Here is a 13,846-nt window from a genome sequence, read left to right as displayed (position 1 = left end):
GAATTACACTATTTCACCTCAGCTGATTTGCTCGCCATCTTGACATGAACATAAACATTGATGCCCTCTGCTCAATGATCGTACTATTACCTCCAAAGACCGAAAAATTGACACCACATTACCAAAACAGCCTTAATCCATTGTCGCAGCATCGGGAAAACTGGAACTAAATGTTTAGGAAATCATTGCGCACGTAGCTGAACATACATGTCAGTATAATGTGGGGTTCCTGAGCACTAGGTTGAGGTAAGATGTTTTTTTTTCCTAATACGAGTTTTTTTCTATATCTATTAAACTCGAAAAACGTTGTTATCGTTGTCATAATGTAAGACGTAAATGCTCCGTTAGCTCAGAGCTGTTAGCGAGCTGCCATGGCAACTGATCACATACGCGTGTTTACAACCCTTCTGCTGGCATTAATGCGCTCTTTCCTCTATTAACACTCGGTCTTTTTAATAAAATCATCATTAATTAATTGAAAACGTGTGCTTTTAGATTGATAATATGGTTAAAGTGGTGTTATGCTTGTTATATAGCATATATCGTAACACTTTAATTAGAATTATTTTTAATAAACCAGGTCAGAAAACAGTTCAGGTGACAATCAAAAGGTGATGAACTATAGAAATGACACACGTTTTAGTACAGGGACTAACTTTTGGCAAATGACAATATTAAGTCTGTTCCTGCTGATTGATGAAAGCTTGACACATCCTGACAGTTGTCATGGGAGCAGAAAATAAGTAAAGCATTATGAGTACAGTGTTATTAATAATGCATTCATCATTTTTCTGTAGGGATGGGAGACCTTGGAGGACCCCCATCTGCAGACTGAGGGAGAGAGTCTAACTGTGGGTTACAGTAGAAATGGACCAGGACTATGAAAGACGCCTGTTAAGGCAAATCAACCACCAGAACGTCCCGGAGGGCCACCCGTCCAAGGTAAGCATGAAAAGATCCGTAGACCTCTGTGTATCTTTTAACTTGATAATTACTTTTTTTTTTTTAAATACATTTTTTTTTAGCTTTGTGATCAGGAAAAATATAGCCATATTTCTAATAAGATTTCTATGGAAGCTTGTTTTCACCATGGAATAAAAATATAAAAAGCTATGGTAAAAAGGCGACTTTTTTATCTCACAATTTTGACTTTCTTTTTCCTGAATTGTGAGATATCTTAATTGTTTTTACACAGCATTTTTATTCATAAAATATATTAAATGGACATTTTAAAAAAATGGAATAATTTTAGAATTTTTATCATACATTAAATTGAATAATTGTTACTATTACTATTGTTGTTATTGTTACATATGCATGTTTTTTCATATTGATTGTTTTTAAGACAAAATTGTTAAATTATTATTTTTTTAAAATATATTTTTATTGAGCAGATTCTTAAAAGACAATATTATATGCATGGGATAAAGGAAAACATCACAAACTGCTGTTTTCTTTTTTTTACATCCATAGAAATATATTAAGAAAAATTATTAAATTATTGTAAACAATGTATTGAAATTACATTGTAATCATACTGATTATATTTCATATTTCATACTGAATGAAATACTGAATATAGCCTTTGCTGCTCCTGATATGGCATTAAATCATAAATAATTAAAATTACCGCATGGCACAAGCTGATTGGCCTCTGCTGATCCTGCAGCCAATGAGATTGCTTGTTCAATACTTAAACAGTCTGGTTCATTGTTTGCTGTAGGCTGATGTGTGTGTGTGTGTGTGTGTGTGTGTGTTTGTGTGTGTGAAAAGACTAACATGGCCAAGACTTCAATCTTTTCAAGATTTTTTTAATTCTGTGAAAGTCGCAATTCTGAGGGAAAAAACTCACAATTCTGACTTTTTTCTTGCAGTTGCAAGTTTAAATCTTGCAATTCTGACTTTTTTTCTCAGAATGCAATTTCTCTCAGAATTGTAAGTTATAAATTTTGAGAAATAAAGTCAGAAATGAGAGGAAAAAAGTTGCAATGACCTTTGTTTTATTCCGTGGAGGAAACGCTTCCATAGATTTTTAACCGTATAAACACTATTTTTATGTCAAGTACTTCAGTGCAAGCAGTTCATTAACATACAATCTCAATCTGAATAATTAGATTAATATAGATTGTGTAAAAGCAACTTTACAGTAATAAACAGGAATATAACAGTGTTAATAAAGTAGAATGAATCAATTATGAAACAAATTGAATTTCCGCTGTAAGCAGCTCTACAGACAGCCATAGTGTCAGTATTCAGCTCAGTTTAGTTCAATGTTTATTCAGTGTCGATGATTATCCAGCTCAATTCAGTTCAATTTGTGTTCTTATCTGATAGTGCCAGTGCAGTTGAATCAGTAATATTAAAGGTGCCCTAGAACCAGTTTTAACAAGATGTAATATAAGTCTAAGGTGTCCCCTGAACGTGTCTAAGTTTCAGCTCAAAATACCCCATAGATTTTTTTTATTATTATTTTGAGCCATAATTATGCACCGATTCAGTGCGCGGCCCCTTTAAATCTCGTGCTCCCCCGCCCCCGAGCTCTCGACTGCCTTAACCAGCATAAACAAAGTTCACACAGCTAATATAACCCTCAAAATGGATCTTTACAAAGTGTTCATCATTCATGCTGCATGCATACATCGATTCCTGTGAGTATAGTATTTATTTGGATGTTTACATTTCATTCTGAATGAGTTTGAGGCTGTGTTCCGTGGCTAATGGGCTAAAGCTAACATTACACACTGTTGGAGAGATTTATAAAGAATGAAGTTGTGTTTATGAATTATACAGTCTGCAAGTGTTTAATAATGAAAATAGCGACGGCTCTTGTCTCCTTGAATACAGTAAGAAACGATGGTAACTTTAACCACATTTAACAGTACATTAGCAACATGCTAACGAAACATTTAGAAAGACAATTTACAAATATCACTAAAAATATCATGATATCATGAATCATGTCAGTTATTATTGCTCCATCTGCCATTTTTCGCTATTTTTCTTGCTTGCTTACCTAGTCTGATGATTCAGCTGTGCACAGATCCAGACGTTTTGCCCTTGTCTAATGCCTTGAACATGGGCTGGCATATGCAAATATAACAGTCGGTGTTATGTTGAGATTCGCCTGTTTTTCGGAGGTCTTTTATACAAATGAGATTTACATAAGAAGGAGGAAACAATGGTGTTTGAGACTCACTGTATGTCATTTCCATGTACTGAACTCTTGTTATTCATCTATGCCGAGGTAAATTCAATTATCAATTATTAATTGTCTTTTAAACCCCAGTGTGGTGTGTGATAATAATATTAGATCTAGAATAGAATATTAAGAAATATATTTTGTTTCAAAAAAGAACACTTCATTACAGGACATTACATTTTTGCACCTGAATTTTGAATTTCAGAGACATTTTTTTTTTTATTCCACTTTTGATTTGTATTAAATGCATACATTAAAGAGGCAGAAATTGTATTTAGCAAAACATGTAAATGTTACACATAATGATTGTGTGTTCCAGTTATGTATTATTGTTTGTGCAGTCAGGGTATGCAGCGTGCAGTCCGGTTACGGTGAAATCAGGAGACAGGTTTATCCCCACACGTGCCGGGAGCAACTGGAGCATAAACTTCCACTATGCCAATGTAAGTTACCATTCATCTGAACTGTTTACACTCATCCACAGTAAGAAAATAATGATTAAAGCCAGTACATTATAGTCAATGCACTGCTACAAACTCCCATTCATTTTTGCTTGTTTGTTTGTAGGAGAACTGTTGGTCACCCAATCAGAATCAGCGGGCGAAGGATGCTAGTACAGACACAGGGAAAGGTGAAGTCATTCTGCATCTTCTTGTACATGCCCTCGATTTTCACAGTGAAACTATATATATATATATATATATATATATATATATATATATATCTAGTTCAGTTATGAAACTGTAGAGGACGCAGGCTGATTTTATGCAGTCTGCATGGCACAAGCTGATTGGCCTCTTATCCAATGAGATTGCTTGCTTAACATTTGGTTAGTGCTTTGATTTAGTCTGGTTTAGTGCTTGCTGTATGCTAGGTCTAAAGTTTCATTGTCCAACCCCTGTATGTACATGTATGAAACAAAAGATATAAATATTAGAAAAAAAAAACAACAGCAAGCAAACAAAAAAGTATTCTTTACAGATGCTGTGGCGTATGCTGCCCTTCTAAGGAATGAGCTGTTGGGAGCAGGAATCGAAACCGTGCCTGATCCTCACACAGATGATCGTCAACACACCATTCTCACACAGGACACACACAGCCTCTTCAGGGTGAGCCCACTCAACACACTGTACAAGTTTACATGACACTTCCATGTGAGATTCATTGCCATGTAAAAAGCATGTTTTCTGCTTGTTCTCACATTTTAGTTTATAGAAGTAATCTTGTTGTTTTTCTTATGTCTCTCAGTACACCATCCACACAAAGAGAGTGCCTTTTGACAATGAAATCTCCCCCTATTCCCTCTCTCCTCTCAGTAACAAAAGGTATCATCCCTTTCTAATCTCTGCATTAATTCAAAATATAATTGAGCCTATGATAATTTATTGTGTTTGATTTACTTTTAAAGAAAAAACACATAAAATGTTTAGAAATGTATCTTGAATTAAGTTTATTTTTTCCTACCATTTTGGCTAATTGCTTTTAGTAAGTTTAGTTTTTTTTTTTTTATCATAAAAGAAGACAAATATACAGAGCCCTGCACATGACATGTTGGGGTGAGCGACAAGATATAGTGGTCACAAATTAAGAATTCATTCCTAAAACTTAGGGAACAAATTAGTACACTGTGGCCACGGTTTAACTAAAACGAGAGAATGAATGAATAAAATGAAGCCGATTTCGATTTCTCCTCCCGCATGTCATGTGTGGGGCTCTGTACAAAAATACTGATTACGAAAATTATTTTTAGTTGTTTATTTTTAGATGTTTATAACAACAGAAAAACAATGTGACTTTTTTGTACATTATTAATTTTATCCATATATTAGATAATTATAATTAGATAATTAGATAATTATGCCTGCGAATTTTTTATAAAATTAAAATTAAACTTAAACTAAGTGTTTATTTGTTTTTGTCTGCAGTCACAAACTATTGCGTTCACCCCGAAAGCCAGCACGCAAGATTTCCAAGATCCCGTTCAAGGTTCTCGATGCCCCAGAGTTGCAGGATGACTTTTACCTCAACTTGGTACACTTCATTTACAAAGCTCCATGTGGTTTACAAATATTAAATAAGTAATTATTTTTACTTTAATTCTGCAATAATGACCAGCTGACTGTAAGAAATTGCTTCCCTGGGACAAATGTCAGTTATATAGTCTAGTGGTCATTATACAAAAATATTTAACTGGAGAATGTCACAATTGACCAGTCAGAAGTATTTCAAAGAATTCTTTAAAATACTTTTTTAACACTAACCAGACACAAGATTTTGTCCTAACCAGCCACGACAGCGATATGTGACAATTATATTTAAGAAACGGTTTCTATTTCTGTGACATCGTGGCTGGAACAACTACATACAAAGTATGGCAATGATAACTCAGGTACTGATTATATGCTTTATGTAAGGGATAATGTACATCCAGCCGGTTGTTATCTCAGAATAAACTGGTGATCAGGAAGTCTTGCAGGGGTTTATTCTGAGATAACAACTGGCTGGATGTATATTATCCCGCTTATTACACGGCTGCTTGCCACATAAGTAAATAATTAGACACGAAATATTGATCTGAGTCGTAATATTTTATTAGCGCTTTAAAAACACAGCTTCAACGGAGAGAGCAGTTGCTAGCACGGCAAGTTTAAACTAGACGGAAATTTAAGGAATATACAGTACAGTCACACCACTTATTAAATGGCATTTCGCCACATAAATAATTATGGGGATAAGAGATATTGATCTGAGATGAAACTCTTATAAAACATTCCTGTTTGTTATCTTATAATCCAACAGTGTACAAAACAATAGTCACAAAATGGCAGCAACTGCGTTTGAATGAAACGAGAGAGTCCACAATACCAGATGACATAATTAAATAACTGTATACTAAATATTGATTTGACTGAGTTGTAATATTTTATTAGCTCACCAAAACGCAAAACTTTGACGAAGAAAAAAACGTTCCTAGCAAGCATATAGCGTTACCCAGATGAGCCTGTGTTATCTGTTTTCAGCGGTTGTTATCGGGGAATAACATACTGCTGGACGGCGCGATTGACCAATCAGAATCAAGTATTCCACAGAGTCGTGTAATAATTAATGTTAAACCTCTGGTGCTGCTCGGGTGGCGGTCAAAAATGACGATTTTTTTTTTTTTTTAATGAAATAAATGTACTATATTCTTACTATATATTTTAAATGTTATATATTTTTCAAAACATGTTTTACTCTAAAACTACGAGTAAATCAAAGCCAAAAATTGAAACAAATTTGAAGTTGATATTTAAAAAGTTGATATTTTCATTTTTGACAGCAAACAATACAAGTTCAATTCATATGGATTTATGGACCATATAACCTTTTTGCATCATGTACATGATTTTTTTATTTTGGTTCATATAGCAAGTGGCAAAACCTTTACCAAGTTTCTTACCATGCCAATGAAGTAAAAAATTCTAAAACCAAAATGTACAATTTTTCGGTCAAAAACAGCCGAGCAGCACCAGAGGGGTAAAAGAATTTAATGTGAGTATATCATTTTGTGTGACTTTACTGAAATCGAAAATGGATAATTCACCTCAGATCTTGAAAATAGATGAAAGGAAAGAGAACGTTCAAACTGTGAACTCAATGTGAACAAATATGACAAAGATTGTTTCAATCACTCAATGTGTACTTTTAATAATGTTAAAATGGTGTAGTGCGAGTAAAATTGCATAAAATTGTAAAATTGTGAGCTTGCCGACAGACTCCGCCCACTCGCTGTTCTGATTGGCTGTGATTTTTGATTGATTTTTGTCGTGTCTTGTTGTCATGTCTGTTGTCACTGGAATCTTATCGCATCGCGCCTGGTTAGGACAAGGTGGAATGGTGCTATATAGTGTCCATAATATGCCTTTCTTTCATACAAAGGATCTTAACATTTGCGGTGGAGTGATTTGATTGAAAACGTTTGTGAACAGGTGGACTGGTCAGCTGGAAATCTCTTGAGTGTTGGTTTGGGGGCTTGTGTTTACCTGTGGAGTGCCTGTACCAGCCAGGTATGAGACGGACTTTAAGGACACACAGTCACATACGTGATCTTGTGTAACTACTAGTAATGAGCGTTTCATTTTTACATTTTACAAACTTACACAGGTGACGCGGTTGTGTGACTTATCTGTGGATGGCGATTCTGTGACATCAGTGTGCTGGAATGAAAGGGTCAGCACAAACCTCTTATATGTTATATAAAAATTAAAACTTGTGTTTTAATTTGTGCTTTGTAATTATTGAGGATAATATTTACTTCTTTGTTGTTCTTTAGGGAAGTCTGGTGGCTGTAGGGACTCATAAGGGATTTGTTCAGATTTGGGATGCAGCTGGAGGGAGGAAGTTGACCAGTTTGGAGGGACATTCAGCACGCGTAGGTTTGTGTCATGTGAAAATGTTATTTTGCGTTCTCTTTATAAATGATTTGAGTTTTGGGCAAATAGACATTCAGTGGAGGGACAGAAATCTCTCAGATTTCATTAAAACCATCTTCATTTGTTTTCCAAATATAAACAAATATCTTATGGGTTTGGGACTTTAAATCATTCTCAGAATTTTTTTTTTCACTAAGAGAGCTAAGATTTTCATAAAGAATAAATAATCTTCATATTATAACAGTTTCAGTCTCACCTCCTCTCTTGTCTCTCAGGAGCGCTAGCGTGGAATGGAGAGCAGCTGTCGTCGGGTAGCCGGGACAGAGTGATTCTGCAAAGGGATGTGAGGACACCTCCTCCTGTGGAGAGACGTCTCCAGGGCCACAGGCAGGAAGTGTGTGGCCTCAAGTGGTCACCTGACCACCAGCACCTCGCCTCTGGAGGGAACGATAACAAGGTTAGGGTGTCATATAAACGGGATAATCTGATTAGCAGACATAATTGAACATACAAGACTTGGCTGGGAACATGGTTTGACTTTTTGTCAAGATTTTAGGTTCGTGTACATTGCATTTATATCCATTTTCACACATTTTAATTTTTTTTACAGAAGTGTGTAACATTATAACTATATATTATGCATAATTACAAGCAACGAGTTATTCATGCCAAGTTATTCATGTCAAAACTTCACCAAATCAAAATCATGTGGTGTGATCAAGATGCAGAAAATAACTTTTTATGACAAGGAAAGGTTAGTTCAGGAAATGTCATGTGGTGAGACTTCCCAAAATTGATATTTATGAATGAATAATTTATGATATTTGTAAAAAAAAATACTTGACTCATGTGTATTCAAAATTTGAGGAATATGTTATTTTTTGCTTAATGGTTAGACCAATTAGATTTTTAGAGTTCAATTTAAACTTCTTGAAAAGGGTATAAAAGTATATTAAAGGTGCCATCGAATTGAAAATTGAATTTACCTTGGCATAGTTGAATAACAAGAGTTCAGTACATGGAAATGACATACAGTGAGTCTCAAACTCCATTGTTTCCTCCTTCTTATATAAATCTCATTTGTTTAAAAGACCTCTGAAGAACAGGTGAATCTCAACATAACACCGACTGTTACGTAACAGTCGGGATCATTAATATGTACGCCCCCAATATTTGCATATGCCAGCCCATGTTCAAGGCATTACACAAGGGCAGCCAGTATTAACGTCTGGATCTGTGCACAGCTGAATCATCAAACTAGGTAAGGAAGCAAGAACAATAGCGAAAAATGGCAGATGGAGCGATAATAACTGACATGATCCATGATATCCTGATATTTTTAGTGATATTTGTAAATTGTCTTTCTAAATGTTTCATTAGCATGTTGCTAATGTACTGTTAAATGTGGTTAAAGTTACCATCGTTTCTTACTGTATTCACGGAGACAAGAGCCGTCGCTATTTTCATTATTAAACACTTGCAGTCTGTATAATTCATAAACACAACTTGATTCTTTATAAATCTCTCCAACAGTGTAGCATTAGCCGTTAGCCACGGATCACAGCCTCAAATTCATTCAGAATCAAATGTAAACATCCAAATAAATACCATACTTACGCAATTAGACATGCTGCATGACGAACACTTTGTAAAGATCCATTTTAAGGGTTATATTAGCTGTGTGAACTTTGTTTATGCAATGATAGAGTAGAGAGCTCGGGAGGGGGCAGAGAGCGCGAGCAATTAAAGGGACTGCAGCCTGAATCGGCGCATTTCTAATTATGCCCCAAAATAGGCAGTTAAAAAAATCTATGGGGTATTTTGAGCTGAAACTTAACAGACACATTCAGGGGACACCTTAGACTTATATTACATTGTAAAAAAACGTTCGATGGCACCTTTAAAATCAACATTCCTCATAAAACAAACATGAATACAAAGAGTACATACTTTTTTCTTATTGTGGAAATACGTCACAACACTGAAGTAAAGTCGGTTGCATCTTCTGGGACTGGAATATTCGATTTCCACACGCGGGTGGGCATGAAACGCTCCTTTCTACTGATCGGTCAACCAAAGATCAGCAAATTCCATCATCAGTTCTCTTTGTGCAACAGAATATTAGTCATCCAGCATTTTTAAAGCATTTATTGCAACTATATATATCAAGGCACCTTTTTCTCATTTTTCTGCTTTCAATGCTTTCACTATGCAACTTTTGGCCCTCTAGCGGTTTAAAAAAAAAAAAAACTTAAAAAAAAAAAAAAATCCAACAAAAAACATCCTGACAGGTCTAAAATCTAAACACTTATAATAGGCTCACCATAGTGAATCAGGGTAAGACAAAAACACATTTTGGAAGAAGGATTGATGATGTATGGACTCATTATTTAAATTTTTTTTTACATTTTGAACCAAAAAAATCCTTTAAATAAAAAAAAACTAGTGGTACATGGACAATTTTAGAGTACCGATTTCAGATTTATTATTATTAATAGCTCAACTTTATAACATTTTTTTTTTTTTTTTGCAAAAAAATAAAAAAATAAAATAAAAATAATAAAATTCAGTCAAAATAGCATAACACTAAACAAACCCGTGTGCTTTTTTTCTACTGCTTTAGTTATTAGTGTGGAACAGCTCCAGCCTGCTCCCCGTACAGCAGTACAGCGATCACCTGGCAGCTGTGAAGGCCATCGCCTGGTCTCCTCACCAGCACGGCCTGCTGGCCTCCGGAGGGGGAACGGCTGACCGCTGCCTTCGCTTCTGGAACACTCTGACCGGACAGGCATTACAGAGTACCGACACCGGCTCACAGGTCTGCAACTTGGCCTGGTCCAAACACGCCAACGAGCTGGTAAGAAAAGCAGCTACATTCTCAGTCAAGTCATGTACATTTTTTTTTTTCCCATGCTTGTTTCATCATTGATGTCCATTAGGTCAGCACACACGGCTACTCTCAGAACCAGATCCTGGTGTGGAAATACCCATCACTCACCCAGGTGGCCAAGCTCACAGGACATTCGTACCGAGTGCTCTACTTGGTAAGTGTTTTATTCGGATCTAGTAATCTATTTGAAATAATGTGGAAATTCATTCATACATACAGTTATTTTAAATACAGACAAAAATCTCAGGGTGATACAACTGTTCTTATAATGACAAAAAAAAGACTAAAAGAATAAAATTCTTGAAAAGAAAACTTTATTGACCCTACACATATTTCTAGGGCCTCTAAATTATCAACATGATCAAAACTTTGCTTAAAAAAAAACCAAAAAAAAAAAAACCATGCCTTCTGTCATATGATTGATAGTTTATACTTTTTCAGCAAGTAAAAGGCCTTTTAGAATAATTGTAAAACTTCCACCTTCAGTTTGTGGGACTTGTGTGTTTTTTCTGTGAAATCTTTATTGAATTTTATAAGTAAATGTAAGAATAACTTTTATCTTGTTAGTAATATTTTCAAATGAAGATATACTGGACTGAAGCAACTTAGGTGGACTTAGGTTTACTGGATTATCCATACATTTTTATTTTATTTTTTGAAAAATCATGCTAAAATATGAGTTTCAAATATGATACATCAGGATTTTCAGGAACATTTATTTGTTAATTTCTCTGTTGCATTGCATTTTGCTTTGTCCCCACAATAAAAACTACAGAGCTTTGATCATAAAAATAAGCATTTAAAAATCATCTTACTAAGACAAATTATTGGGAGATATAGTCCCGGTTTCACAGACAGGGCTTAGCCTAAGCCAGGATTAAGCCTTAGTTTAATTAGGGTATTTAAGTAGCTTTTATAAACATACCCTAGAAAAAAACATTACTGGTGTGCATCTTGAGACAAAATAATAACACTGGCATATTTTAAGATATGTCAGTGCAAGTTGCTTTCAGTTGAAACAGCTCAAACATGCACTTTAGTCTAGGACTAGCTTAAGCCTTGTGGGATACAGTGACATTTTATATATATATTAGTTTGCTATACTGTTATAGATCTCATTGATTTGCATCACAAGCTCAAAATTGTAACATTTTGGCCATATAAATATCAGCAACTGCACCAAATTGCATATTTTTGCTCAGTTTGGGCCTCTGAGTAATATTGAGGGTTTTTTTCCCCTCAAGTTTGAGCTCCATATTATAACTATATCACTATTTGGGCCACGAAAACACATATGCATAATTTTATTTTCTTAATAGAAAAAAATATTTCAACAAAAGTGTTGTTATAAGTTATTAATATTTGGAAAACTAAACCAAATCAAAGTCATGTGGTGCAATCAAGATGCAGATAAAAAAAAATCAAACAAATAGGAAATTATCAGAGTGTAATGATATATAAATCTGACAAATCTGCTGCAACTGCATGATTCTATAATGTCAATAATAACAAAAATCCCTAAGGAATTTTTCCAGCACCTTGTTGAATCTATGCCACAAAAAAACAAATCACCTTTGGAACACAAATGAAGAGAGCTCTCTGTCCCTCCATAGACTGCCTTCACAACTAGAACTTTGACACTTCAAAAAGTTCCTAAAGAGATTGTAAAACTAATACATATGAATTGAGTAGATTAGTCCAAATTTTCTGAAGAGACTATGATGAACAGATTTAATTAATTGATCAGTGAACATAAATAGAAGTTCAACCGAACCTGAATGACGCACAAGATACATCTCTTCCGGAAGCTCAAGCGTGCTGCATAACACACGAGAATGAACCTCATTGGTTACGCAGCACGTCTGAGCTTCCGGAAGAGGTTTGATTTTGTGCGTCATTCAGGTTCGGTTGAGCTTCTATTTATGTTCACTGATCAATGTTTATATGTTAGTATATCCTAAATCAAATCTGTTCGATCCAGAAAATATGGACTAATCCACTCAATTCATATGGATTAGTTTTACAATCTCTTTAGGAACTTTTTGAAGCATCAAAGTTGTAGTTGTGAAGGCGGTCTAAAGGACAGAATGCTCTCAGATTTCATCAAAAATTAATTCATTTGTGCTCCGAAGATGTGTTTTTTCTAATCTTTGCTTATTTTCTTGCCTTGGTTTAATCAAATCCAATAACAAAGAACTTTTTCCAAGTATACCAGGACAGCTCACTATATAGCTTAGTTCAGAGAGACACCGTGGATGGCATGGTTGTCTCTGGATCCAGTTTTTAATTAAGTACAAATGACCGGCGAAGACAAAGAGTAATCAAATCAAAGATCTGTAATTTAATAATGTTATCCTGTGGTAATTCAGACACGCATCAGAAGTGAACGTATGCGTCTGGTTGTGTACAGGCGGTGTCTCCGGACGGCGAGGCCATCGTAACGGGAGCAGGAGACGAGACACTGAGGTTTTGGAACGTCTTCAGCAAAACACGCTGCACCAAGGTCAGGCTGAAGTGTAACATTTAGACATGTAGCTCGTCCTGCACCTCACTGTTACCTGTTTGACATTCTTTTCTTCTGTCTCCAGGAATCCAAATCAGTGTTGAACCTGTTCACCAGGATACGGTAATTCACAGAAGTCCATCCAATCACGTGAACGAATGAAAGCCTTGAACTCTGTTCTGTGTCCTTACTTCAACTCTAGACCACCGACGGAGAGAGACCCCAGCACTTCCTCCACTCTCACTTTTTTTATTGAGCAGATTTCTGTTTTACCCCATAAAAATGAGTGAGGGCTTGTTGTTTATGTTAAGATTGAGTCAGTTCTTCTTATTATTGTACATTGTGGATGTCCAAACAGATGTGCTATTGTATACGTAGAAGTATTAATAGAGAAATGAACCTATATGACCTGTATTGTCATTATCATGACTTCAGTCATGAGGTTATACAGAAATGGCTTATGAAAATTTACATATTTTATATGTGTGTATCAAAACAGATCATGAAATCTGTGAGAAATAAATACACTTAACACTAATCCTGTCGCTTTTTATGTTAAACAGACAAATAATATATTTACTGTATGCCTAGCAATACTGTATGTACACTACTGTTCAAAAAGTTTGGGGTCAGTAAAAAAAATATATATATCTTTTTAAAGAAATTAGTACTTTTCAGCAAAGAGGCATTAAATTGATCAAAAGTGACAGTAAAGACATTTATAATGTTACAAAAGATTTTTATCTCAAATAAATTTCATTAACGAATCCTGAAAAAAAATGTCAGTTTCCACAAAAAAAATTAAGCAGCACAAATGTTTTGTGAGCAGCAAATTAGAATGA

At 35.0% G+C, this 13,846-nt stretch overlaps 1 protein-coding gene across 1 annotated transcript; it reads left to right on the top strand.

The window, feature by feature from the left end:
* On the top strand, positions 1-13,542 carry fzr1b (fizzy/cell division cycle 20 related 1b). The gene is made up of 15 exons (XM_048164849.1): positions 1-246; positions 798-942; positions 3,541-3,642; positions 3,767-3,830; positions 4,181-4,308; positions 4,448-4,524; positions 5,125-5,230; positions 7,168-7,245; positions 7,343-7,408; positions 7,512-7,614; positions 7,887-8,068; positions 10,235-10,468; positions 10,551-10,655; positions 12,912-13,004; positions 13,090-13,542. Exons 2-15 carry the CDS (start codon positions 868-870, stop codon positions 13,129-13,131), a joined length of 1,455 nt encoding a protein of 484 aa, XP_048020806.1. The 5' UTR covers positions 1-246; positions 798-867; the 3' UTR covers positions 13,132-13,542.
* The last annotated feature ends 304 nt before the right edge of the window (positions 13,543-13,846 follow it).

This window comes from Megalobrama amblycephala, linkage group LG17 (assembly GCF_018812025.1).
Source record: "Megalobrama amblycephala isolate DHTTF-2021 linkage group LG17, ASM1881202v1, whole genome shotgun sequence".
NCBI lineage: Eukaryota > Metazoa > Chordata > Actinopteri > Cypriniformes > Xenocyprididae > Megalobrama > Megalobrama amblycephala.
This window is presented reverse-complemented; position numbering and strand designations above follow the sequence as displayed.

Coding starts and splice junctions, on each gene's coding strand:
- fzr1b (XM_048164849.1), top strand. CDS start 868: ATGGACCAGGACTATGAAAGACGCCTGTTAAGGCAAATCAACCACCAG. Junction 4,309..4,447: donor ACACACACAGCCTCTTCAGG/GTGAGCCCACTC, acceptor TATGTCTCTCAG/TACACCATCCACACAAAGAG. Junction 7,409..7,511: donor CAGTGTGCTGGAATGAAAGG/GTCAGCACAAAC, acceptor GTTGTTCTTTAG/GGAAGTCTGGTGGCTGTAGG.